The sequence below is a fragment of the Pelophylax lessonae genome (genome assembly GCF_965119305.1).
Source record: "Pelophylax lessonae genome assembly, chromosome: 10".
In the NCBI taxonomy this organism is placed as follows: Eukaryota; Metazoa; Chordata; class Amphibia; order Anura; family Ranidae; genus Pelophylax; species Pelophylax lessonae.
In genome coordinates, this window is record NC_138777.1 from 201,288,434 (window position 1) to 201,315,060 (window position 26,627).

At 49.4% G+C, this 26,627-nt stretch overlaps 1 protein-coding gene across 1 annotated transcript in view; it reads left to right on the forward strand.

Annotated features, from left to right (window-relative positions):
* LOC309565426 (CKLF-like MARVEL transmembrane domain-containing protein 3) overlaps positions 1–25,707 on the forward strand; it is a 44,646-nt gene extending 18,939 nt beyond the window's left edge. The window contains exons 2-5 of the mRNA XM_082270385.1: positions 252–407; positions 6,894–6,989; positions 13,890–14,016; positions 25,590–25,707. Coding sequence (XP_082126511.1) covers positions 252–407; positions 6,894–6,989; positions 13,890–14,016; positions 25,590–25,618 — 408 coding nt within the window. The 3' untranslated portion in view covers positions 25,619–25,707. The remainder of the gene's footprint in view (positions 1–251; positions 408–6,893; positions 6,990–13,889; positions 14,017–25,589) is intronic.
* The last annotated feature ends 920 nt before the right edge of the window (positions 25,708–26,627 follow it).

Consider the following 26,627-nt stretch of genomic DNA (forward strand, 5'->3'; position numbering starts at 1 on the left):
TCCACCATGGTAAAAAGGTTGAAAGAGGCTGCTAAAGTGTGTCACTTGAGTTGGTGGGGCTGCTAACATTACATCCAAGATGGCGGAACTCTACAGTTCAGTGCTTTTAGATGTCCAAACAAGAAAGGCTTCTACAAATAAATAACGTGCACATATTAACTTATGGGAAGATTCATGTTGAACAGAATGATCTGATGACAGGGTCCCTTTAATCTAATATATATCATAATTTGCAATTTTTGTGTTGGCAGGTGGTGTCTTTTCTCACGTTCATCTGTTACATCGCATCGACCGCCGTCAGTCTGATGACCGTACCGCTCATAGAGTTCCTTTGGGCTCTCTTTACATTTTTTGCATATTCTACTAAACTGAATGAGCAGCTGAAGGGGATCTTGTGGCCTTTGCTGGTAAGTGATGATGTCATCATGCCGTTTGTAAGAATCCCCCTCCAATACCCAGCCAAGTGACCCTGCAGAGAATTGTGTTTCCCCTTTCTTAACAAAGTCTTCTCCTTTTCCTGTAAGCTGTTCCTCCAACCCTGATCCAGCCAAATGAAAGTTTTCGGTAAAGTGTGGTGTTTCGGGGTTCTGTGTGGTTGCTGACAAGTTGAATCACATGCTGGGGTTTTGTGGTTTCTAAAACGGAAGTTTAATCTTGTTATATTTTGCCAGCCTTGGTTACTTCTTTCCCCCTCATCAACATGCTAATGAAATGTATAAATAAAAACCTTTCTGTTTTTGTTGCATACCTTGTTTTAAAGTCAGTGATGTCATCACTGGGTCTCTGTGCTTCTCTATGGAATGTTGGCAGGAGGGGCCCACAGAGTGCTGTACATAGATTCCTGAAAGCATCACAACATCCGGCTTCAGGCCTCTCATGAGCCAACAAGCACTGAGCCAAGCAGTAGTCTGGGTCTTGGGAGGAGTTTTGGAGATATCAGAATGGCTTGATGTGCAGATGTCAGTCTGGAGGAGTGAGTGGGTCTTCCTAGGCAGGATGTGTTTGCATGCAGACCACTCTAGGTCAGCGGTCGCCAGCCAGTGGTCCAAGAGAACATTTTGGTGGTTTTGCCACAAATCAACATTGTGGCAGATGTATACCGACCAAAGTTGTTCTCAATGCACGCGGACAATCAGAGCAGAGAGCCGGAGCATTGTGTGTATAAGGCAGCAGTGTGATCGGGGAGGGGGGGAGGGGAGCAGAGATCCAGAGCATTGTGTGTATAAGACAAAAGTGTGATGCAGAGTGTGGTGGGGGGGGGGGGGGAAGAGCCAGCGCCACTGTGTGTAAAGGACAGCAGTGTGATACAGGGGGAGGGAGGCAGAGAGCTGGAGCTGGAGCTTTGTGTGTATCAGGCAGCAGTGTGATCCAGGGGAAGGGGGGCAGAGAGCCTGAGCTTTGTGTGTATATCAGGCAGCAGTGTGATCCAGGGGGAGGGGGGCAGAGAGCCTGAGCTTTGTGTGTATATCAGGCAGCAGTGTGATCGGGGGCGGGGGGGCAGAGAGCCTGAGCTTTGTGTGTATATCAGGCAGCAGTGTGATCGGGGGGGGGGGCAGGGAGTCTGAGCTGTGTGGGTAAAAGGCAGCAGTGTGATCCAGGGGGAGGGGGGCAGAGAGCCTGAGCTTTGTGTGTATCAGGCAGAAGTGTGATCCACGGGGAGGGGGGCAGGGAGCCTGAGCTTTGTGTGAATAAGGCAGCAGTGTGATCCACAGGGAGGGAGGCAGGAAGCCTGAGCTTTGTGTGTATCAGGCAGCATTGTGATCCAGGGGAGGGGGGGGGGGCAGAGAGCCTGATCTTTGGGTGTATATCAGGCAGCAGTGTGATCGGGGGGGGGGCAGGGAGTCTGAGCTGTGTGTGTATAAGGCAGCAGTGTGATCCAGGGGGAGGGGGGCAGAGAGCCAGAGCTTTGTGTGTATATCAGGCAGCAGTGTGATCCAGGGGAGGGGGGGGGGCAGAGAGCCTGATCTTTGTGTATATATCAGGCAGCGGTGTGATCGGGGGGGGGGCAGGGAGTCTGAGCTTTGTGTGTATCAGGCAGCAGTGTGATCCAGGGGGAGGGAGGCAGGGAACCTGAGCTTCATGTGTATATCAGGCAGCAGTGTGATTGGGGGGGAGCAGGGAGTTTGAGCTGTGTGTGTATAAGGCAGCAGTGTGATCCACGGGGAGGGGGGCAGGGAGCCTGAGCTTTGTGCTTATCAGGCAGCAGTGTGATCCAGGGTGAGGGGGGCAGGGAGCCTGAGTTTTGTGCGTATCAGGCAGCAGTGTGACCCAGGGGGAGGGGGGCAGGGAGCCTGAGCTTTGTGTGTATCAGGCAGCAGTGTGATCCAGGGGGAGGGGGGGCAGGGAGCCTGAGCTTTGTGTGTATCAGGCAGCAGTGTGATCCAGGGGGAGGGGGGCAGGGAGCCTGAGCTTTGTGTGTATCAGGCAGCAGTGTGATCCAGGGGGAGGGGGGCAGGGAGCCTGAGCTTTTTGTGTATCAGGCAGCAGTGTGATCCAGGGGGAGGGGGGCAGGGAGCCTGAGCTTTGTGTGGATAAGGCAGCAGTGTGATCCAGGGGTCCAGGGGGAGGGGGGCAGGGAGCCTGAGCTTTGTGTGTATCAGGCAGCATTGTGATCCAGGGGAGGGGGGGGGGGGGCAGAGAGCCTGATCTTTGGGTGTATATCAGGCAGCAGTGTGATCGGGGGGGGGGGCAGGGAGTCTGAGCTGTGTGTGTATAAGGCAGCAGTGTGATCCAGGGGGAGGGGGGCAGAGAGCCAGAGCTTTGTGTGTATACCAGGCAGCAGTGTGATCCAGGGGAGGGGGGGGGCAGAGAGCCTGATCTTTGTGTATAGATCAGGCAGCAGTGTGATCGGGGGGGGGGGGGGGCAGGGAGTCTGAGCTTTGTGTGTATCAGGCAGCAGTGTGATCCAGGGGGAGGGAGGCAGGGAACCTGAGCTTCATGTGTATATCAGGCAGCAGTGTGATTGGGGGGGAGCAGGGAGTTTGAGCTGTGTGTGTATAAGGCAGCAGTGTGATCCACGGGGAGGGGGGCAGGGAGCCTGAGCTTTGTGCTTATCAGGCAGCAGTGTGATCCAGGGTGAGGGGGGCAGGGAGCCTGAGTTTTGTGCGTATCAGGCAGCAGTGTGACCCAGGGGGAGGGGGGCAGGGAGCCTGAGCTTTGTGTGTATCAGGCAGCAGTGTGATCCAGGGGGAGGGGGGGCAGGGAGCCTGAGCTTTGTGTGTATCAGGCAGCAGTGTGATCCAGGGGGAGGGGGGCAGGGAGCCTGAGCTTTGTGTGTATCAGGCAGCAGTGTGATCCAGGGGGAGGGGGGCAGGGAGCCTGAGCTTTTTGTGTATCAGGCAGCAGTGTGATCCAGGGGGAGGGGGGCAGGGAGCCTGAGCTTTGTGTGGATAAGGCAGCAGTGTGATCCAGGGGTCCAGGGGGAGGGGGGCAGGGAGCCTGAGCTTTGTGTGTATCAGGCAGCATTGTGATCCAGGGGAGGGGGGGGGGGCAGAGAGCCTGATCTTTGGGTGTATATCAGGCAGCAGTGTGATCGGGGGGGGGGGGGGCAGGGAGTCTGAGCTGTGTGTGTATAAGGCAGCAGTGTGATCCAGGGGGAGGGGGGCAGAGAGCCAGAGCTTTGTGTGTATACCAGGCAGCAGTGTGATCCAGGGGAGGGGGGGGGGCAGAGAGCCTGATCTTTGTGTATAGATCAGGCAGCAGTGTGATCGGGGGGGGGGGGGGGCAGGGAGTCTGAGCTTTGTGTGTATCAGGCAGCAGTGTGATCCAGGGGGAGGGAGGCAGGGAACCTGAGCTTGATGTGTATATCAGGCAGCAGTGTGATCGGGGGGGGGGGGGGGGCAGGGAGTCTGAGCTGTGTGTGTATAAGGCAGCAGGGTGATCCACGGGGAGGTGGGCAGGGAGCCTGAGCTTTGTGCGTATCAGGCAGCAGTGTGATCCAGGGTGAGGGGGGCAGGGAGCCTGAGTTTTGTGCGTATCAGGCAGCAGTGTGATCCAAGGGGAGGGGGGCAGGGAGCCTGAGCTTTGTGTGGATAAGGCAGCAGTGTGATCCAGGGGGAGGGGGGCAGGGAGCCTGAGCTTTGTGTGTATAAGGCAGCAGTGTAATCGGGGGCGGGGGGGCAGAGAGCCTGAGCTTTGTGCGTATCAGGCAGCAGTGTGATCCAGGGGGAGGGGGCAGGGAGCCTGAGTTTTGTGCGTATCAGGCAGCAGTGTGACCCAGGGGGAGGGGGGCAGGGAGCCTGAGCTTTGTGTGTATCAGGCAGCAGTGTGACCCAGGGGGAGGGGGGCAGGGAGCCTGAGCTTTGTGTGTATATCAGGCAGCAGTGTGATCCACGGTGAGGGGCAGGGAGCCTGAGCTTTGTGTGTATAAGGCAGCAGTGTGATCCACGGGGAGGGGGGCAGGGAGCCTGAGCTTTGTGTGTATACCAGGCAGCAGTGTGATCCAGTGGGAGGGGGGGCAGAGAGCCTGAGCTTTATGTGTATATCAGGCAGCAGTGTGATGGGGGGGGGCAGGGAGTCTGAGCTGTGTGTGTATAAGGCAGCAGTGTGATCCAGGGGGAGGGGGGCAGAGAGCCTGAGCTTTGTGTGTATATCAGGCAGCAGTGTGATCCACGGTGAGGGGCAGGGAGCCTGAGCTTTGTGTGTATAAGGCAGCAGTGTGATCCACGGGGAGGGGGGCAGGGAGCCTGAGCTTTGTGTGTATACCAGGCAGCAGTGTGATCCAGTGGGAGGGGGGGCAGAGAGCCTGAGCTTTATGTGTATATCAGGCAGCAGTGTGATGGGGGGGGGCAGGGAGTCAGAGCTTTGTGTATATAAGGCAGCAGTGTGATCCAGTGGGAGGGGGCAGGGAGCCTGAGCTTTGTGTGTATCAGGCAGCAGTGTGATCCAGGGGGAGGGGGGGCAGGGAGTCTGAGCTGTGTGTGTATAAGGCAGCCGTGTGATCCAGGGGGAGGGGGGCAGAGAGCCTGAGCTTTGTGTGTATCAGGCAGCAGTGTGATCCACGGGGAGGGGGGCAGGGAGTCAGAGCTTTGTGTATATAAGGCAGCAGTGTGATCCAGTGGGAGGGGGCAGGGAGCCTGAGCTTTGTGTGTATCAGGCAGCAGTGTGATCCAGGGGGAGGGGGGCAGAGAGCCTGAGCTTTGTGTGTATCAGGCAGCAGTGTGATCCGGGGGGGGGGGCAGAGAGCCTGAGCTTTGTGTATATCAGGCAGCAGTGTGATGGGGGGGGGGGGCAGAGAACCTGAGCTTTGTGTGTATCAGGCAGCAGTGTGATCCAGGGGGAGGGGGGGCAGGGAGTCTGAGCTGTGTGTGTATAAGGCAGCCGTGTGATCCAGGGGGAGGGGGGGCAGAGAGCCTGAGCTTTGTGTGTATCAGGCAGCAGTGCGATCCAGGGGGGGGGGCAGAGAGCCTGAGCTTTGTGTATATCAGGCAGCAGTGTGATGGGGGGGGGGGGCAGGGAGTCAGAGCTTTGTGTATATAAGGCAGCAGTGTGATCCAGGGGGAGGGGACAGAGAGCCTGAGCTTTGTGTGTATCAGGCAGCAGTGTGATCCAGGGGGAGGGGGCAGAGAGCCAGAGCATTGTGTATATAGGGCAAGTCAAATTCATGTTAGTGGTCCGTGGGATTCAAAATTGTGAGTTTAGTGATCTGTGAGGTCTGAAAGGTTGGCGACCACTGCCCTAACATCCACAGAACTGAAATCCAAAGGACTGAAAGCCAATGAACAAGGGGGATAGGCCAATGACAGTTGGAGCTAGATGATGCTGGTCATTCTTCAGCCAGGAAATGAGGCAGGCTCTGTCTTGCAGCAGCTTCTGATGTACACTGTAAGAAGCTCACAGTGTGCAGTAAAATCAAAGTAAACAATTTCAGGGCAAGGAGAGGAGTCTGCACAACTGTGCAAGGCTGAAGGGAAGGCCAGAGTTCAGCTTTAAAGTGAACCTGTCACCTGTCACCACCCATTGGGCCTCTGTGTCGTCACATGTCACAGCTTTGCAGCCCCCAGCTGCTGCAGGTTTTTTTACACTTAACCATTTGGCAGTGGAGGGTCATCTTTACCTGCGTGGGGATGCACAGGTCTTCCATGCATCCCTATGCAGGCAGTCCCATTGCATGACCTTGTACCCACATGGATGTCACATTGGGAGAAGCCACTGCGTCCGTGCCAGAGAAAATATGGAAACCAGTGGATCAGCATGACAGCCAGACAGCTTGAAACCATGTCACATGGTCATTTGTTAAATTATTTTTATTTGTATTGAAGCCAGTGGATCAACGTGACGGCCAACTAGCAGCCATGTCACATGGTCATTTGTGCAACAATATTTTTTTGTACCGACCACAAAAAAAGCCTGTGCCGCCATGTTTACAAGCCAGGATGGCTCACGTAGGTAACCTGACATGATATAAACCTAAAGGCTGCCATTAACATCTTCTGATTCTGAAAATGCTAGGTGCCTGGCTGTTACGCTAGCCCTTTGATTTCAAAACTTTGAGGCACTGTCCAGAAACAAGAATAGAAATGAGGAAAGTCAGAGGCCTGTATATACGGTTTGCAGGTCTCTGTCTAAATATTGAAGCCAGTGGATCAGCATGATAGCCAGACAGATAGCATCATCAGAAAGGGAATACAGCAATGGCATCCTCCACAGTTCTTTAGTTGCAGTTTTTTTTTAGTGTCCAGACAGATGACAGAGTGTGTTCATGTAGAAGAATAATGAGGTCCTGGAAAATGAAATAATAGTGCTGGAGTGGTCATGTGACTTGGCACACTTCATCCCTACAGAACATCCCGCCATTTGTGTTTGGATTAAAGTGCATTAACCTCGTGCCTGCCCCGGGACGAATGATCTGTGTTTACACATTCACTGATTCATTGTTAAGATGTTTCTTGCAGGACTTCATTCGCTGTGTGTCCGCCGCCATCATCTACTTCATAGTGTCCCTCGTAGCCGTGTCCAAATACTCCTGTGCGGCATCCAAAGCTGCTGCGGTAAGTGATCACCTTTACCTGTCACTCAAGGATCATCTGACATCATTATGTGTACTCTAAAGTGTAAAGTCTACTACAGAATAGATGGATGCCTCGTCCACATGAACGTACTACAGCATACGCTGTGTTTGCCTACATGGGGATGCACAGGTACATCCCTGTGCAGGCAGTCCCATTCATGTCAATTGGAACGCAGCGGCTGCACAGACACAGCAGCTGTTCTCAATTTGACAACTGCACCGGTACACAACCCTGAATGCAGACAGTGTGCATTGGGGGGGAGTGCACCCATGACCACACAGCTGTCAGATTGGGAGCAGTGGCTGTGTCCGTGCAGCCGCTGCATCCCAGTTGACATGACTGGGACTGCCTACATGGGGATGCACTGAAGACCTGTGCATCTACATGTGGACAAAAGCGGCCATTGCAGGGGTGTTACTACAGGGGACGCAAATACACCTGGATAGGAAGGGTGGGATATAGAGGAACCGTTCCCCTCCATTTTCCTCCTGCAGCCGCTGAAAGTCAGATTCTCCTTCGCACAGGCATTCAGCAGTTGCAGAAGGAAAATGGAGAGATTGGTTCCTCTATATGCCTCCCCCACCGCTCCTCTTAACCAGTTTCCTCCCCGGGCCCCTGTGTGCTTCCCCCCCCCCTCCCACAGCTCTGCCAGCTTCCCCCCTCCCTTCCCTCGCCGGCTGCTGCGGGGTATGTGTCAGCCTGGAGAGCGGGGAAGGGGCCAGTAAATATGTAATTTCTCTTAACTTCATTGACGGACACAGCTCCTGATCTTCTTAACCATTGGGTTATGAAGTAGGACACTAGGCAGAAAAAAAGTTTGGCTACGCCTATGGACAGTTCCAGGGGGTATACTCCCTCTCCCTGCTATAGGTACTCCGTTTTTTTCTGCCTAGTCAGGAGTAAGGACCTAGTTCCTTGCTGGGTTTTCTGGTCCTGGAAATTTTTTCTTTTTATATAGATTTTTTTTTTGTCTGTTTTTTTTTTTATGTGAGATCTACAATCAACTGCCGAGCTGGGCGACGGGCTGGATAATCTAAATCCAGTGGTCACCCCAGTCAGACCTCAGCTAGGTCTGCCGCGACATAGCCCCTCCCGACGGTGGCTGGCCTGCGTATTAAACGCCTCGCAAGCTCGCATACGACCGGGTTTCGGCCGAGTCGTAGCCCTCCCATTTCGATGGCGAGGGTTTCTGTCTGGAGCGGTGCCCACCTGGTTCCTGGTATGGTGAGTAGCTGTCCCCCCTCTCCCCCTGGAGGGTTTGGGGTAAACATGGGATGGTTGGACCTCTGGGTTCCCCTCCTTCCCATCAGGCACCCCCCTCAATCTGTCCCCCCATCCTACCCCCCCCCCTCCACTTATGCTGGTGCTGTGTGGGTGGTCTGGTCCACCTCCTGGGGTGGGGACAGGGCGCTGATTCCCTCTCTGGGGCTGCGGGCCCCAAGGGTCCCATCCATCCATCGATGCACTGACGGCAGTTCTGGAGTCCTTTGTGTCCAGGGTTGAGGTGGCTTCCCCTGCCTCATCTATCTCATCAGATCTTGAATCTGATTCGGCCCCAGGGGACATGGTTCACCCCCGTTGGGTCTGAGACCACACGTCCTGAATCCTCAGACTTCTGCAACTGCGCACGAAAAGGCGATGGTGGACGCACTGATTGTATCTGTGCTTGAGACTTAAAGTTGGAGGACGCAGCTGCGATGGAGCCGCAGGTTCCCTTTGGCACTCACAAGCCATCCAGAGCAGAAAAGGTGTTCCCTTTCTCCTCCTATTTTGACAGAATTGTCACTAAAGAGTGGGGACGACCAAAGCGTCCCCATGGGGTACCTAAGCGAGTTGCTAGGCGATACCCCAATGAGGAGTCCCTTCTTTAGAAGTGGACTGTTCCACCGGTGGTGGATCCTCTGGTTTACAGGTTAGACAAGGCAACCATGATTCCAGTTGAAGAGTCCCCGGCTTTTAAGGACCCGGCTGACAGGAAGGCGGTGGCTGTGGCCCGCAATATGTACACCCTGGCTGGTTCGGCACTGAGGCCGATATTCACCATTGCTCTGATGTCGCAGACTCTGACCAAATGGGTTAAGCTTTTGCGCCATGACCTGGTGGGGGAGTAGCTCACCCCTGCCTTTGCTGAGCTGGCGGACCAGCTGGTCCAGAAGCTGCAGTTTATCTCTGATGCCCCTTTGGATACGGCTCTGCTTTCTGTTTCGGCAGTGGTCCTTCGGCGTGCCATTTGGCTCAAATGGTGGTCTGGGGACCAGGCTTCTAAAAAGGCCTGACTGATCTTCCCTTTCAAGGAGATTACCTGTTTGGTGTTACCCTGGATGACATCATTGAGCCTCGGTTCACATTTATGCGATGCGGGAAGGCTGCGAATCCGCAGCCTGTTCCCGCATCGCACACGCACCCCCGGCAGTTCACACTGCCATATGCGATACGCTGGGGGTGTCAATGTAATGTTAACGACACCCCCAGTTTGATCGCATATCGCAGTGCGATCGTGCAGTTCGCACAGGATCAGATCGCACAATTGTGAACCGCTGTGCGATCCGATCCTGATGCGGCTGCCAAAAAGGGTCCCTGTGCGTGTTTGCTGCGGCTGCGGTGCGAATTTAGCCATACAAACTGTATGGCTAAACTCGCACCGCACAGCCGATCGCATGTAATGTCGGAGCAGTGCGCTCCGACATTACATGCGAACCCCGCACATGCACAACCAAGTGTGAACCGGGGCTAAAGGTCTCACGGGGGGGAAGAATACTTTTCTTCCGTAGGCTACTAAGGGCAAGGACCCTCATCGTAGACGTGGGCCCTCCTCAGCTCATAAGAAGTTTTTTGCTTACCGTCACATCGCCAGCGCTTCCTCCACCTTGCCGTGGGAGAGGAGCATTATCAGTTTGTGGCATTACCCTTTGGTTTCGCCTCCGCTTTTCGGGTCTTCACAAAAGTGTTGGCCCCAGTGCTAGCATTGTCACGCCAATGGGGAATTGCGGTACTGGGCTTCTTGGACGACTTCCTTCTACGAGCAGAGTCTCTTACTGCTCTGGTGGAAAACCTGAAAATCACCATACGAACTTTGAGGGAGTTTGGCTGGATTATGAATTTTCAGAAGTCTGCTCTGGTTCCGTCCACAAAGCTGGACTATCTGGGTCTGACTCTGGACTCAGCCTTAGCCAGAGTGCTCCTTCCTTTGGGCAAAACTCCAGAAACTGCATGCTGCAATTCGTCTCCTGCTGACCAGCAGATGGTAATCCCTCTGGACTTGCATGCGGGTGCTGGGCCTGATTGTGTCTACCTTAGAGGCGGTTCCATTTGCACAGTACCATACGAGATCCCTGCAAGGAAGACTCTGGCCAAATGGCACAAGATACCACAGTCTCTGGACAATCAGATCCGGCTGAGCCGGGTAACAAAAGAGTCACTGATATGGTGGCTTTGTTCTCCGTCGCTTCAGCTGGGCAAATTCTTTCTCACCTTGTATTGGACAGTGGTCACCAAGGATGCCAGCCTGTTCGGCTGGGGAGTTGTCCTCGGCAAAAATTCTGCTCAGGGGATCTGGACACTGGAGGGGTCCAGACTACTGATCAATGTCTTGGAACTCCAAGAGATCAGACTGTGCTTGTAACATTGGATGGATCGTCTTCAGGGATGTCCAGTGCGCATTCAATTGGACAATGCCATGGCCGTGACTTGTCAATTACCAGAGGGGCACAAGAAGTGTCCTGACGGCTCTGGAGGTAGCCGACATTCTAAGGTGGGCAGAACAGTTCATTCCAGCCCTCTCCACTGTATACATTCCAGAGGTGGAAAACTGACAGGCATATTACCTCAGTCGGCAGGCGTTGGACCAAGGGGAGTGGTCCCTTCATCCGGAGGTGTTTCATCAGTTGTGTCTCTGGTGGGGTATCCCAGAGGTTTGTGGCTCGGTCACGGGATCCTCTGGCAGACGCCACAGATGCGCTGGTGGCCCCTTCGGGTCAGTATTGTCTGAGTTACGCCTTCCCTTCTCTCAAGCTTCTGCCAAGACTTCTACACAGGATCGAGGCAGAAGGGATTCCAGTCATTTTAGTGACCCCGGACTGGCCTGGCTGGGTTGGTATGCCGATCTGGTGTGGCTGGTCGTCGACGTTCCTCGGAAGCTTCCTCTCAGGGAGGATCTGCTGTCCCAAGGACCAATCTTCTATGCTCTTTACAATCGCTGGCTTTAACGGCTTGGCTGTTGAACGCCATGGGCTGATGAATAGAGGTTTTGTCGGTGATTCCAACGCAGTTAAAAGCTAGGAAATCTACTTCTAGGAAGATCTACTATCATACGTGGAAGATCTACTATCATACGTGGAAGAAGTACATTGCGGGGTGTGAGTCTGTTGGGGTTCATCCTCGCTCTTTTTCGGTGGCTCGGATCTTGACCTTTCTTCGACAGGGGGTTGAGCAGAGAACTGGCCTTGAATACTATCAAGGATCAGGTGTCGGCCTTAGCAGTCTTCTTTCAATGGCCCTTGGCCACATACTCCCTGTTAAGTACTTTTCTTCAGGGAGTTAGGCACTTGACCCCTCCAGTGTGGTCTTTGTTGCCACCTTGGGACCTCAATTTGGTGCTCTTAGTCTTCCAGAGGCCTTCTTTTGAGAATCTTTGGGAGATTCCCCTGCTTACGCTGTTCCAGAAGGTGGTCTTTTTGGTGGCTATCACCTCTGCGCGCAGGGTGTCGGAATTGGCGGCATTATCCTGTCGTTCACCTTACTTGGTGGTTCACAGAGATAATGTGGTTCTTCTCCTCTGTCTGTCGTTCCTTCCTCAAGTTGTCTCTGATTTTCATTTGAATTAAGACATTGTGTTACCTTCCCTGTTTCCCAGGCCAAAACATCCAAAGGAAATTGCTTTGCATGCCTTGGATGTGGTCCGGGCAATTAGGGTATACCTGGCAGCTACGGAGTCTTTTAGGAAGTCAGACTCACTATTTGAGCTCACGGATGGGCCTCGGAAAGGGTTGCCCGCTTCCTCTGCGACCATTTTCAGATGGATCAGACAGACAGTGGTTCAGGTCTATTCCATCAGGGGTCAGCTTCCTCCTTTCCCTGTCAAGGCGGATTCAACTCGGGTGCTCATTACCTTCTGGGCCTTCCGTCATCAGGCGTCAGTGTCACAGGTTTGCAAGGTGGCCACCTGGTTGTCTGTGCACACTTTCACAAAGTTCTATAAAGTGGATGTGTTGGCATCTGCGGATGCTTCCTTTGGCCCCAAGGTTTTGCAGGCTGCTGTTTAGAGGATCTGGTCCTCTTTGAGGGTGTGGTGTTTTTTTCAGGTGAGCTCCAATTGTTTTGGTTGAGCTCCTGTTTACCTGGTTGGCTATAGTTAGCCTTGGGAGTTTCTTTTTCGCTGTTCCCACCCCTTATGTTTAACACTGCTTTGGGATGTCCCAATGGTTAAGAAGATCAGGAGCTGTCTCCGTCAGTGAACGAAAGAGAAAACAGAATTTTTTTGACTTGCCATAAAATCCATTTCTCTGATGTTCAGTGACGGACGCAGCACCCACCCCTCTGTGGAGCTGTAACTCTTCTGACACTGCTTTTAACTAAACTGAGTACCTATAGCAGAGAGAGGGAGTATACCCCCTGGGACTGCCCATAGGCGTAGTCAAGTTATTTTTCTGCCTAGTGTCCTACTCCTGTAGGGGGCAGTATAACCCAATGGTTAAGAATTCTTAGTAGCTGTGTCCGTTGATGAACGAAAGAGAAATACTGGTTTTAACAAATGTCAGAAATAGGCCAGGTCCTTAAGTGGTTAAACTGGAACATAGACAAGGAAAAAAAGATTAAGAAGCTTCATAGTCAGCAAGAGATTAAATCAGAAGCTGAAAATGCTTAACAATTTAGGATTTAGGGTGTGTCCGGTGTGATGTCTACATACATCCTGCTTGTGAAGGCTTTGTGGAAAGGCAGATACAATAACTGCTAAGGATAAAAATGTTGCCATTAGGGCCGGTACACACTGGTGCGATGCCAGACATCGTATGTGATTTGCACCGCATTGCTGTGCAGATCACATGCAATGTCTGTGTGATGTGAATTCAGTCGTATAAACTGTATGGCTGAAATTGCATCTCATTCGCACCAAAGGACCCTTTTTTTGGTTTGCATTGGAATTGGATCAATCCGATTCCTGCACCATTTCACAGTTCGCACTGTAATCTATGAACCGATCTGGGGGTGTCATTACTTTACATTGAAACCCCCAGCGGTTCGCAGATCTCCAAGGGAACTACTATGTGATTCATATGGAAGAAATGAACTGGATGGCAGCACTCCCAAAAATTAGTCCTTTATCGAAAAAAAAAATATGCAGAAATACATGAAGGATGATCATACCACAGCAGAGATGACACTGGAAGCTAACGCGTTTCACACCCAAGCTGGTGCTTAGTCATAGCTATGACTAAGCACCAGCTTGGGTGTGAAATGCGTTAGCTGCCAGTGTCATCATCTCCACTGTGGTATGATCATCCTTCATGTATTTCTGCATATTTGTTTCTTCAATAAAGGACCAATTTTTTGGAGTGCCGCCATCCAGTCCATTTCTTCCATATGCTTCTGTTGCAACCAGGGCATGCATCTGAATTTCCTCTCTGAGGCTGAACTTTGAACGGAGGCTTTTTGTCCTGGAGCAACACAGTCTTACTATGTGATTCAGGTGCGATGCAGGAACCAGCACTGATTTGCAGGGTTTTCTGCATCGCACCAGTGTGAACCGGGACTTAGGGTCTCCATGAGATCAAAAAAGCCAGCTAACTGGTGTCCATCTCCAATCAAACTTTGGGTGGAGTTTACTGTTATGTACCAAGTATTCTCACTGCATCCCCAATGATTGCCCTTTCTGATCGGCAGGTTCTAGGTTTTATAGCAACAATTGTTTTCGCAATAGACTTCTACATAATCTTCAATGACCTCATCAAGTTTCTGAAGAAAGGCGAGTCTGAGGAAGATGAACCACAGCAGCAGCAGAAGTCAGATGGTGAGTTACATAGTTAATTTTGTGGAAAAAATACACAACTCCATCCAGTTCAACAGAGAAAAAAAACACACACAAATAGAAAACCTTTATATACACAATCCTATACCCACAGTTGATCCAGAGGAAGGCAAAAAAAAAAAAAAAAAAACAGTAAATAATGATCCAGTTTGCCCAGCAGGGGAAAAAAAACCTTCCTGATCCCCCGAGAGGCAATCGGATGTTTCTTGGATCAACTTTACCTATAAATGTTAGTATCCAGTTATATTATTTACACTTAGGAAAGAATCCAGGCTTTCTTAAAACAGCCTTCTGAGCTGGACAGAACCAGCTCTGGAGGGAGTCTATTCCACATTTTCACAGCTCTTACTGTGAAGAAACCTTTCCATATTTGGAGATTAAATCTCTTTTCCTCTAGACGTAAAGAGTGCCCCCTTGTCCTCTGTGATGACCTTAAAGTGAACAACTCAACACCAAGTTCACTACATGGACAACTAATGTGTTTATACATGTTTATCATATTCCCCTCTTAACCACTTAAGAAAGACAGCTACAGCTCAGGCTTAAAATGCCGAGAGGGCGTCCATGGACGTTCTTCCATTCTCGCGCTGCCCGCGCCTTCTGCAGAGCGCTGGCGATATACTCTGTGATCGCCAAGTCCTTGGGACCTGGACAGTGGCCCTTTACCACGTGATCAGCTGTTAGCCAATGACAGTTGGTTACTGAAATAAACAGAAGCCAGTTATCGGTTTTTAAAAAAGAAAAAGACAAAAAGAAAGCTGTTAACTGGCTTCTGTTTCAGGGACATCGGTCCCTTCAGTGCCCACCAGTGCTGCTAATCAGTGCCCACCAGTGCCATATATCAGTGCTCATCAGTACTGCTGATCAGTGCCCACAAGTGCAACCTATCAATGCTGCCTATCAGTGCCACTTATCAGTGTCACATCTCAGTACCCTTAATTGCCACCTATCAGTGCCCATCAGTGCTACCCATTAATACAGCCTGATTAGTGCCGCCTCAATAGTGCCCATTAGTACAGCCTATTAGTGCATCCTAATAAGCGCACATTAATAAACAAATCTTTAACATCTATAAACGGAAAAAAAAACAATATTTTTTATCTGCTTTAAAACATATCAAATAAAAAAAAATGTAAAAAAAAACGTTTTTCTTCATTAATTTAGGACAATATGTATTCTGCTACATATTTTTGGTAAAACAATCCCAATAAGAATATATTGATTGGTTTGTGCAAAAGTTATCGCCTCAAACTAGGGGATATTTTTATTTATTATTTTTTTTGCTATTAATGGCCGCGATCAGTGACTTAGGCTCCGTTCACATCTAGGCGTTTTGGGGCGTTTTTGGGGAGTTTTTCTGCTCTAGGATCAGCTCTCAAAACGCCCAACAAGACAAATCCTATTCATTTCTATGGCCCCTGTTCACATCTGAGCGTTTTGACGCTGTAAGCAAAACGCCCAACGCTCAAAAAAGTACATGAGCTTCTTTTTGGGCAGATTACAGGCGTTTTCCATTGGTTTCTATTCAATCTAAAAACGCCTGCACAAAAAACGCCTGTAAAAACGCCTGTAAATCGCGGTAAAAATCGCGGTAAAATCGCTCAGGTGTGAATGTAGCCTTATAGTGGGACAGTGATAATGCAGCGGACAAATCGGACACCTAACTTACACTTTTTGGGAAGCAGTGACACTAATACAGTGATCAGTGCTAAAAAATATGCACTCTCACTATACGAATGACACTGGCAGGGAAGAGGTTAACATCAGGGGTTAAATGTGTGCCTAGCCTGTGTTTTCTCACTGTTGGGGAGATGCTTTGACTAGGGGAAGGCATTGATCCATGTTCTTGCTTTGCAGGAACTCCGGATCAATACCTTCCCTTCTGACAGAACAGCAATCTGTCTTGTTTACATTGGCAGATTGCCGTTTTGCCTGTGTAACAAACAATCGGCGGGTGCTGGCGGACATCGAGTCCATGGTACCCGCTGTGTGTTACACCGGGAGCTGGTCACCGGCAGCGCGTGCCCGAGACCCGGAAGTGTCAGATTGTGTACTAGGTATTAGAGCTGCACGAATAATCGTTAAAAAAAAAAAACACAATCGAAATTCACCCCCCTCACAAATGTTTTACAATGTATCATTTCCTTCTTTTAGATCAAAGGAATGAACTTCTGTCTGTAAGTGAGGGCAGTTTAACCTCTTAAAGCGGAGTTCCACTGCTTTTTGTGTTTATTAAAAGTCAGCAGCTACAAAAAGTCTATCTGCTGACTTTTATTAAACACACACTCACCTGTCCAGCGATGCGGCCTCGGATCTCTCTCTCTTCTCCCCGCGCCCCAGCCTCACTACTGTGGGCACCCTGATGTGACAGCATGCGGCTTCCCAGTCGCACTGCACGTCATGAGTGGACAGGCAATCTTCTGAAACCTGTGACGTGTCCCAGAAGATTGCAGGGAGGGAGGGGGAGAGGAGAACTTCCGCTCAAGCCGCCTAGGTGGCCCGAGCGGAAGTGGGAGCAAGTACCTGTCAAAACTAGGTACCCGCTCGTCTCCCCCCCCCCCCCCCCAAAAAAAAAAAATGACACATGGTAATTGTGGCATGTCAGGGGGTCAGGAGTAGGGGAGGACTGGCCCAGGGTGCAAGGGGGGGGGGGGCAAATGCCCCCCCAGGCCACTCTGGTGTCCTTTAAAAAGAATGCACTGCTTCTGCCAAAGACATGCCTAAAGGAAGGCATGAAGACAAGGACAGAGCGCAGCCTCCCCCCCCTCCCAGGATTGATGGTGTGAACTGTGTCAGAGCAGAGGCCGTTCCGTGCCCCACTGTAGACTCTCCTTCCCCAGGCAACCCCCGACCGAGCTGTCCCAGCTCCCCCCAACTGCTTCCTGCTGGCCAGGTCGGGAACCTAGATTCGACCTTTGAGTAGAGAGTACCTAGAGCCAAGCTTCAGCCTGAAATGGGGGTCAGGAGGGGACAGGGAAGAGGGAGAGTGGGAGCAGGGCTGAGTTGCTTTTACCATGGGCTTCTGGTTTGTATTTGCCCCCTGCGCCGAAAGTTGCCAGTCAGCCCCTGGTCCGGAGGCCTTAAAGCGGAAGTTCCACTTTTGAGTGGAACTCCGCTTTAAAGACTAAGCCTTATTCTAACATTTGTTGATTACAAGTAAAAATCAGTATTTTTTGCTAGAAAATGACTAATCCCCAAACATTATATATATTTTTTAGCAGAGACCCTAGAGAATAAAATGGCGATCGTTGCAATCTTTTATGTCACACTGTATTTGCGCAGAAGTCTTTCAAACCTAGCTTTAATGAATTAAAAAAAAAACTAAACAGTAAAATTAGCCCAATTTTTTGTATAATGTGAAGGATGATGTTACACCGAGAATCGTGATCTTTATTCTAAGCCAAAAAATTGGGATTCTCATTTTATCCAGAATCGTGCAGCTCAACTAGGTAAGTGATCTGGCGCAGAGCAGCCGCCCTGCTGCAGTATATGTATGGTGTGCAATCTGCAGGTGGTTAAATTGATGACGGTCCAAACTAATCTCAATGCCTGAAACCAGTTTTGCAACTTCGGCATGTAATAGTAAAACTGTACATGTCATCACAGCTACTTAGAGTATCCGGGTGACTATGCCAGACTTTTTTTGTTTCCATTCGTCTCTTCTAGCTTTGAGAATAAAATATGACGGGAAGGATTTACTAAAACTGGAATGGACAGAATCTGGAGCAACTGTGCATAGTGACCAATAAGCTTCAGTCTTCAGCTTATGGACATGTGTACGTTGGCACCCGCTGGCATCCGATCCAATCCAGTCCACTAAAAACAGATGAAGAGGGATATGTTCGCCATCTGTCCAGCAGATCGGATTGGATGACAGTTGGATGGAAAGGGACAGGCAGTCCGTTTCCATCCGACAGTCCCCTAGAGAACAGCGGGCTGTGTCTGCGTCTGCTCTGCATAGCGAAGCAGATACAGACCTGTCATCAACCTGCTCAGCAGGGCTCAGCTGAGAGATTTCCCGCTGAGCAGGGGGATCTGCTTGACAGATTCCACTCTGTCTGAAAGGATCCTAAAGGTCCAGTCCAGGATAAATTTTATTTTCAGAAATGTGCAGATTTTCCTACCTGAAGACCCCATTTCAGTAAACTTTTAGAGTGTAAGCTCCCATGAACAGGGCTCTCCTAACCCTCTTTATAGAGTTGTAATGTACAGTAACAGTACTGTCTCCCTTTATTTTGTAAAGGACACTGTTGGCGCTATAGAACTCCTGTATAATAAAAATATGTGAGGGGAAACCTCTGCAATGGATCTCTGGAAAGCAACCTCCTAACCAATTGTTTAAACCCCATAATTGTCGCACCAAACGCACCATAACCACATGCATTTCCGGCGGTTTCAGGGCACTTGGTGGCGCTTTCCCATTCTTTTGATTAGGTCACATTTGGCGGGCTTGCTGCCTTCTGAAGGCAACAGAAGATGTAGCTTGTGCCACGGGTGCAAAGCATTGCAACTGTGGCACGTGAACACCCCCTCGTCCACTGCCTTTGCAGCCTAACCCCTTCACACAGACAGTACGCAAATATGCAGCCCCATTGGAATTGTTTTTTTTTCTGTAGGGCCGCATACTGAATTTGCGTACCTCCCTTTGTTCTGGGAGCGTGCTGAACAGTGCCCTCCCAGCACAGAGACCGGGGTCCCACTGAGAGCCCCAGGCCCCGTTCTAACGATCGGTATCTGGAATGGCCATTTCTGGGTCACCTGATCGCTTTGATAGCCTCTAATTGGCTATCACAGTGATCAGTAACTGTGAAGCCGGCCCCTGTGAATGGACAAGAGAGATACATTGTATCACTCTCTGTCCTTGCAGAGATAGAAAAAAAAAAAGTTTGTGAAGAAAAAATAATAATAATAAAAAAACAAAAAAACAATAAAATCAATAATTAAAAAAATACCTAGATCAAGGTTTGATCTAGGTCAGTGCCAGGGTTAGTGTTTGGGTCAAGGTCAGGGTCTGTATTTTTTAGACAGGACTTTTTAATTAGTATCAGTGTCTATTAGTGTCAGTATGTTTTAGGTAGGATTTCATAAAAGCAAAACGTGCACTATTGTTTCTGTGCTGTACTACTGGTACAAACAACATACACGAATGCGGTATCGCTGCGATCGTCAGGAGCAGGAGAATATATTTTGGGTTGAGTATACATGTTCGCCAGCACACCATGGATCTTGCATAGCAGTCCAAAAAATTTTTTATTGCAAAAGGATCACATCAGGATAAGTGCAACGTTTCAGAGCCATGCAGGACCCCTTCGTCAGGCATGTGATCATCACATGCTTGACGAAGGGGTCCTGCGTGGCTCCAAAATGTTGCACTTATCCTGATGACATCCTTTTGCAATAAAAAGTTTTTTGGACTGCTGTGCAAGATCCATGGTGTGCTGGCGAACATGTATACTTATCTGTGATGTATCCAGTGTCCAGCTGGTGATCACTGAAGCACCCATAACAGATGTGCTTATATCCAAGAACGTGTGCGATGGGAAAATGAACTATTCTATATTTTGTGTTGTTCTTTGGGGTAGCTTATGGTAGTAGCAAGAAATATACAGTTTTTACCATTTTGGGACAGTTTTTCTTTAATAAACAAAAAAAAGGAGATATGCATTACCATTTACCACCAAATGAAAGCCCAATATGTCCTGAATAAACAAGGAATAATCCACCGGGATGCACAAAGTAGCTGTGATGATATGTACAGTTTTACTAACACATGTCAAAATGACAAAATTTGGCTTATGCATTTAGACCCTTAGGTGTGAAGGGGTGGGGGGGGGGGGGGTGGCCCAAAACACGTCTCAACTGTGCATTTTTAATGCCCCCAACTGCATGTCTAATTAAGCTTTTAGTGCCGGTTCACATTTGTGCGATCACAGAGATTGCATGTAATTCAGAGCGCACTGCTCCTAAAATTACATGCGATCTCTGTGCGATATACAGTTTTTATGGTTGAGTGACGGTTCACACTTGTGCAATGCGGGAACGCTGCGAATATGCAGCGTGTTCCCGCATCGCATCCGCACATCTGGCAGTTCACACTGCCATATGCGATACACAGGGGGTGTCAATTAAAAGTTAACGACACCCCCAGTTGCGATCGCATATCGCAGTGCGATCTGCAAGTTCGCACAGAATCGGATCGCACAAGTGTGAACCACTGTGCGATCCAATTCTGATGCGGCTCAAAAAAAGCCTCATGTGCAAGTTTGCTGCGGATGCGCTGCGAATTCAGCCATACAAAGTGTATGGCTGAACTCGCATCCGCACATGAGATCGCATGTAATGAAGGAGCAGTGTGCTCCAAATTACATGCGATCTCGCAAACCGCACAAGTGTGAACCGGCACTTAATTCGAACCGCAATCGCACCCAACACGCACAGGACCCTTTTTTTTATCCGCAGCATAATCCGATCGCATGGTGGTTCACACTAGTGCGATCTGATTCTGTGCGAACTTGCAGATCGCACTGCGATATGCAATCGCAACTGGGGGTGTCGTTAACTTTTAATTGACACCCCTGCGTATCGCATATGGCAGTGTGAACTGCCAGGGGTGCAGATGCGATGCGGGAACACGCTGCATATTCGCAGCGTTCCCGCATCGCACAAATGTGAACCGGGACTGTATGGAAAACTGATAAAAAGAATGCTACGGCATTTGGCATGTCATTTTTTTCTATGCAGTGTTGGAAGGCCGAGCTGTGATTATGCATTAAGTGAAATAGGATCTTGTTTTTCCCGATTTTCTGGGTGTTGGTGTTTATCTGGTAGGAGATCTGTCAGTGTTCTCCTGTAATAAGAGTCAGCTGCACATCCTGTGTCTGCTCTCTGAGGGTGACCCGATCCATTCAGGAAATGATGTTGCAAGGATGAAACTATATGGCACACATAATAGAAGAAAACAGGAAATATACAGAGAATAGGCTGGGCTCCGATCTTATGTCTCATTTCACATAATTATGTTCCATTATATAAGGACTGCCCAACCCCAGCAGGCATCAGCATGTTAAAGTCACACTGTTGCTAAAGTAAATCTACAAACGAAACTTCTCCCTGCATAGAAAACTTAGAATACTCACCTCTCCCGCTGTCTGCACCGCAAATCTGCAGTACTGAAAAGTACCGGCGTTCTGCCGAAAACGCCAACTTGCCTAGATCTCCGCCGACGTTATTTCCGGTTAGTGTACAACAGGAATAATTGGAGATTTCAACCACTTGGGATTTCACCGGCAGCCTTTGCACTCCGGTAGATGCTATAATTAGTGCAGATTGTTAGTCCGCCTGCTAGTAACCAGAAACATGGCCGCCTCCAAGGCGGCGACAACTAGCAGGCGGACTAACAATCTGCACTAATTATAGCATCTACCGGAGTGCAAAGGCTGCCGGTGTTGTGTGAAAACCCCAAGTGGTCGAAATCATCAGAAATAACGTCATTGGAGATCTTGGCAAGTTGGAGTTTTCAGCAGAATTCTTTGCAAAGTGAAGCTTTGCCGTATTTACTAAGCTCTGGAGCGACAAAATCTATTTGCCTTTAGTAAATCCACCCCAGGGAGTGCAGCACGGCACAGGGATATTGGTGAGCTCAGGTATGTTTGGACATGTGTCTGAACCTGCCTGAGCTATCCTGCTAGAATACTTACAGCCAATCATAGACAGTGGAGGCACCCAACCCCCCCCCCCCCCCCCCCGCAGCTGCAGGTACACACACCTCTTGCATATGTATGGGGTGGGAAATACCTCCGCTGCCTATGGTTGGCTGACGGCTTCCTGGTGGGATAGCTCTTGCGAGTTCTGACTCTTGTCCAAACATAACAGAGCTCTTCCCTACCCAGGAGATAGACATTCCAAGGATGAGCTCAGGCATGAGCTATCCCTCTAGGAAGCTGTCACTGCAGACAGCCAACCATAATCTGCGGAGGTATTCACCATCCCAGATACACAACCCTTGTGTGTGTGTGTGTGTGTATATATATATATATATATATATATATATATAAAAATTTATATATATATATATATATATATAGCTGCGGGAAGGAAATGTCTTGGCCGCTTATGATTGGCTGTCCACAGTGACAGCTTCCTGGCGGGATAGCTCATTGGCGGTGTGGACTTGTCTCTGTACCCGTCTGAGCTCATCCCTGCTCCCAGTAGTGATTGATTCTCAGGATCTTCTGATGGCAGGGGGACATTTCTCTTTACTAGAGCAGGGATCAGCAGTGGGGGCAGCAGGAAAGTGTTTCATGCCTTCTTTGCAGAAAATGGTTTACTTTGGAGATTTATTTCAAACTGAAGACCAACATTTTTTGTCCGATTTTATTTTGATTTTTTAGATGTTTGTCTGCATTAAGAATATTCACCCTCTCTATTTGCCCTTGGTGACTATTATCACTGTAAGTGAAAATAAATCCCAAATTTGAGCGATCACCAGAACAGGGATAGAGGGGAAGTTTTCCAATAGGGACACCAGTGCTGGAGATCCTGGGGACTACCAGAGATTTCCCTCACCTTGGATGGTTTCCTCTCACTTCGTGATGCAGCTATGGGACAGGAAGTGAATGGAAATCTCTCCAAAGGGACACAGATAGCAAAAATAAATAACTGACAGGGGTTATCACCCTCCCTTACTTTATCCAATATGAAAAAAGTTCTACTCCAGAGGGGTTGTAAACCTCAGACATGAAATATGAACAAAACATATCCCTCTAATGCTGCGATCTCCAAACTTCTGCCCTTTGCTTGCCTTTATCCAGCCCTTGGGACACTACTTCATCCACTGACACCAATAATGGGCACTATTCCTCCCCACTGACACCATCAAAAAGGCACAATTCCTCCTATTGGTACCAACAATGGAGCACAATTCCTCCCACTGACACCAGTGATGGAGCACTACTCCTTCTATTGACACCAATAATGGGGCACTATTCATTCATTTACTATGGGAATTACAGGGCCGCGGGCGCATTTATTTGCTATGGGAATTACAGGGTGGGGGAGGGGGCATTCATTTACTATGGGGATTACAGGGTCGCGGTTGCATTTATTTACTATGGGAATTACAGAGTGGGGGGCATTCATTTACTATGGGGATTACAGGATGGGGGCATTCATTTACTATGGGGATTACAGGATTGGGGGCATTCATTTACTATTGGGATTATAGGATGGGGGGCATTCATTTATTATGGGGACTACAGGGTGGGGGGGCATTCATTTACTATGGGGATTACAGGGTGGGGGGCATTCATTTACTGTGGGGATTACAGGGTGGGGGGCATTCATTTACTAAGGGGATTACAGGGCCGCAGGTGCATTTATTTGCTATGGGTATTACAGGGTGGGGGGCATTCATTTACTATGGGGATTACAGGGTGGGGGGCATTCATTTACTATGGGGATTACAGGATGGGGGGCATTCATTTACTATGGGGATTACAGGATGGGGGCATTCATTTACTATTGGGATTATAGGATGGGGGGCATTTATTTACTATGGGGATTACAGGATGGGGTGCATTCATTTACTATGGGGATTAAAGGATGGGGGGCATTAATTTACTATTGGGATTATAGGATGGGGGGCATTCATTTACTATGGGGATTACACGGTGGGGGCATATATTTACTATGGGGATTACAGGGTGGGGGGCATTCATTTACTATGGGGATTACAGGGTGGGGGGGCATTCATTTACTATGGGGATTACAGGGTGGGGGGCATTCATTTACTATGGGGATTACAGGGTGGGGGGCATTCATTTATTATGGGGATTACAGGATGGGGGGCATTCATTTACTATTCGGATTACAGGATGGGGGCATTCATTTACTATGGGGATTACAGGGTGGGGGGGCATTAATTTACTATGGGGATTACAGGGTGGGGGGCATTCATTTACTATGGGGATTACAGGATGGGGGCATTCATTTACTATTGGGATTACAGGATGGGGGCATTCATTTACTATGGGGATTACAGGGCCGCAGGTGCATTTATTTGCTATGGGTATTACAGGGGGGGGGGGGGCATTTATTTACTATTGGGATTACAAGATGGGGGCATTAATTTACTATAGGGATTACAGTATGGGGGCATTCATTTACTATGGGGATTACAGGGTGGGGGCATTCATTTACTAAGGGGATTACAGGGTTGGGTGCATTCATTTACTATGGGGATTACAGGATGGGGGGCATTCATTTACTATTGGAATTACAGGGTGGGGGGCATTCATTTACTATGGGGATTATAGGGTTGGGTGCATTCATTTACTATGGGGATTACAGGATGGGGGGCATTCATTTACTATTGGAATTACAGGATGGGGTGCATTCATTTACTATGGGGATTACAGGGCCGTGGGTGCACGTATTTGCTATGGGAATTACAGGGTGGGGGAGGGGGCATTCATTTACTATGGGGATTACAGGGTCGCGGTTGCATTTATTTACTATGGGAATTACAGAGTTGGGGGCATTCATTTACTATTGGGATTACAGGATAGGGGTCATTCATTTACTATTGGGATTACAGGGTGGGGGGACATTCATTTACTATGGGGATTACAGGGTGGGGGGCATTCATTTACTATGGGGATTACAGGGTGGGGGGCATTCATTTACTATGGGGATTACAGGATGGGGGGCATTAATTTACTATTGGGATTACAGGGTGGGGGGCATTCATTTACTATGAGAATTACAGGGTGGGGGCATTCATTTACTATGGGGATTACAGGGTGGGGGCATTCATTTACTATGGGGATTACAGGGTCGGGGGCATTTATTTACTATGGGGAGTACAGGGCCGCAGGCGCATTTATTTACTATGGGGATTACAGGGTGGGGGGGCATTCATTTACTATGCGGATTACAGGGCCGCAGGCGCATTTATTTACTATGGGGATTACAGGGTGGGGGGAATTAATTTACTATGGGGATTACAGGGTGGGGGGCATTCATTTACTATGAGAATTACAGGGTGGGGGCATTCATTTACTATGGGGATTACAGGGTCGGGGGCATTTATTTACTATGGGGAGTACAGGGCCGCAGGCGCATTTATTTACTATGGGGATTACAGGGTCGCTGGGGGGGGGGGGGCATTGCTGACCTTCTCCTGGAAATGATAGTTGCCTGGCTGTTATGTTGACTTCAGTACTGTCTGCAAGCATATGTAGATCAGGAAGGCCAGAAATCCATCCCTGCATTCCTCATCCAGGTCAGTGACTACTGATGCCCTTGGATCAGCATGACAGCCAGGCAACTTAAATTTCCAGAATTAGAAGCCTGCAAAAGCAGTTAATGTTTCTCTCTGGAAAAGTCTTCTAAAGGCAAAGCTGTGCCTTCCCACAATCCTTTGTGTTATACAGAAATGTTTTTGAGGCCCCAGCTGGCAGCCACATGTTCCTCTTCAAAGTCAGCGGCTTCCAAGTGTGTCTATTTTATATTTCGAATTCACATAAACTGAAGGTGACCTTGTCTTTACCTTGTAGATGATGACTTTGACTCCGATTCCGACTGAGCGAGCTTTCCTCGCCTGCCCGAGGCCGTGCTGTGTCTGTGCGCTACAAGGAGGAGGTGATGTCTCCATCGCACCGACCGCTGCGGACTGTCATCCCGTCATCCGAAAACACAAACTGTTTATTATATTCCATCACAAGGACAGCTCACAACTGTGATTTTCTTTAAAGGAGGAACTCCGCTCCAGTGAGACAGCGGGATCACGTTTAAAAATGAGTAACTGTTTCAAGTCATGAGATTTAATGTATTACCTTTTTATACACCCTCCCCCCCTTCCCCCCTTTCCTTTCAATGGGAGCAAAGCAAATATTCAGCCTTGTGTCACCTTGCAGCCTTGCAGAATTGTGTCTATACCTTCCCCCTAGCTTCTCCGCAAGAAATATTAATTTAGGAATTAACCCTCGTATTATTACTGAATTCCACTGGGAACAGCAGGTAAAAAAGACTTTTTAATGTGCCACCAGGAGACCATCTATGGCAGTGCTCTCCAAACTGCGGCCCATTGCTTGCCTTTATCCGGCCCTTGGGGCACTTTTCCTCCCATTGACACCAACAAGGGTCACTATTTCTCCCACTGTATTTAACACTGGGGCACTATTCCTCCCACTAATGGGTCACAATTCTTGCCAATGGTACCATCAATAGGGCACTATTCCTCCCCCTGACACCAATGATGGGTTACTATTCCTCCCCCCTGACACCAATGATGGGTTACTATTCCTCCCCCCTGACACCAATGATGGGACACCATTCCTCCCCCTGACACCAATGATGGGTTACTATTCCTCCCCCCTGACACCAATGATGGGACACTATTCCTCCCCCCTGACACCAATGATGGGCTACTATTCCTCCCCCTGACACCAATGATGGGGCACTATTCCTCCCCCCTGACACCAATGATGGGACACTATTCCTCCCCCCTGACACCAATGATGGGTTACTATTCCTCTCCCCTGACACCAATGATGGGGCACTATTTCTCCCACTGATGCTAACAATGAGGCACT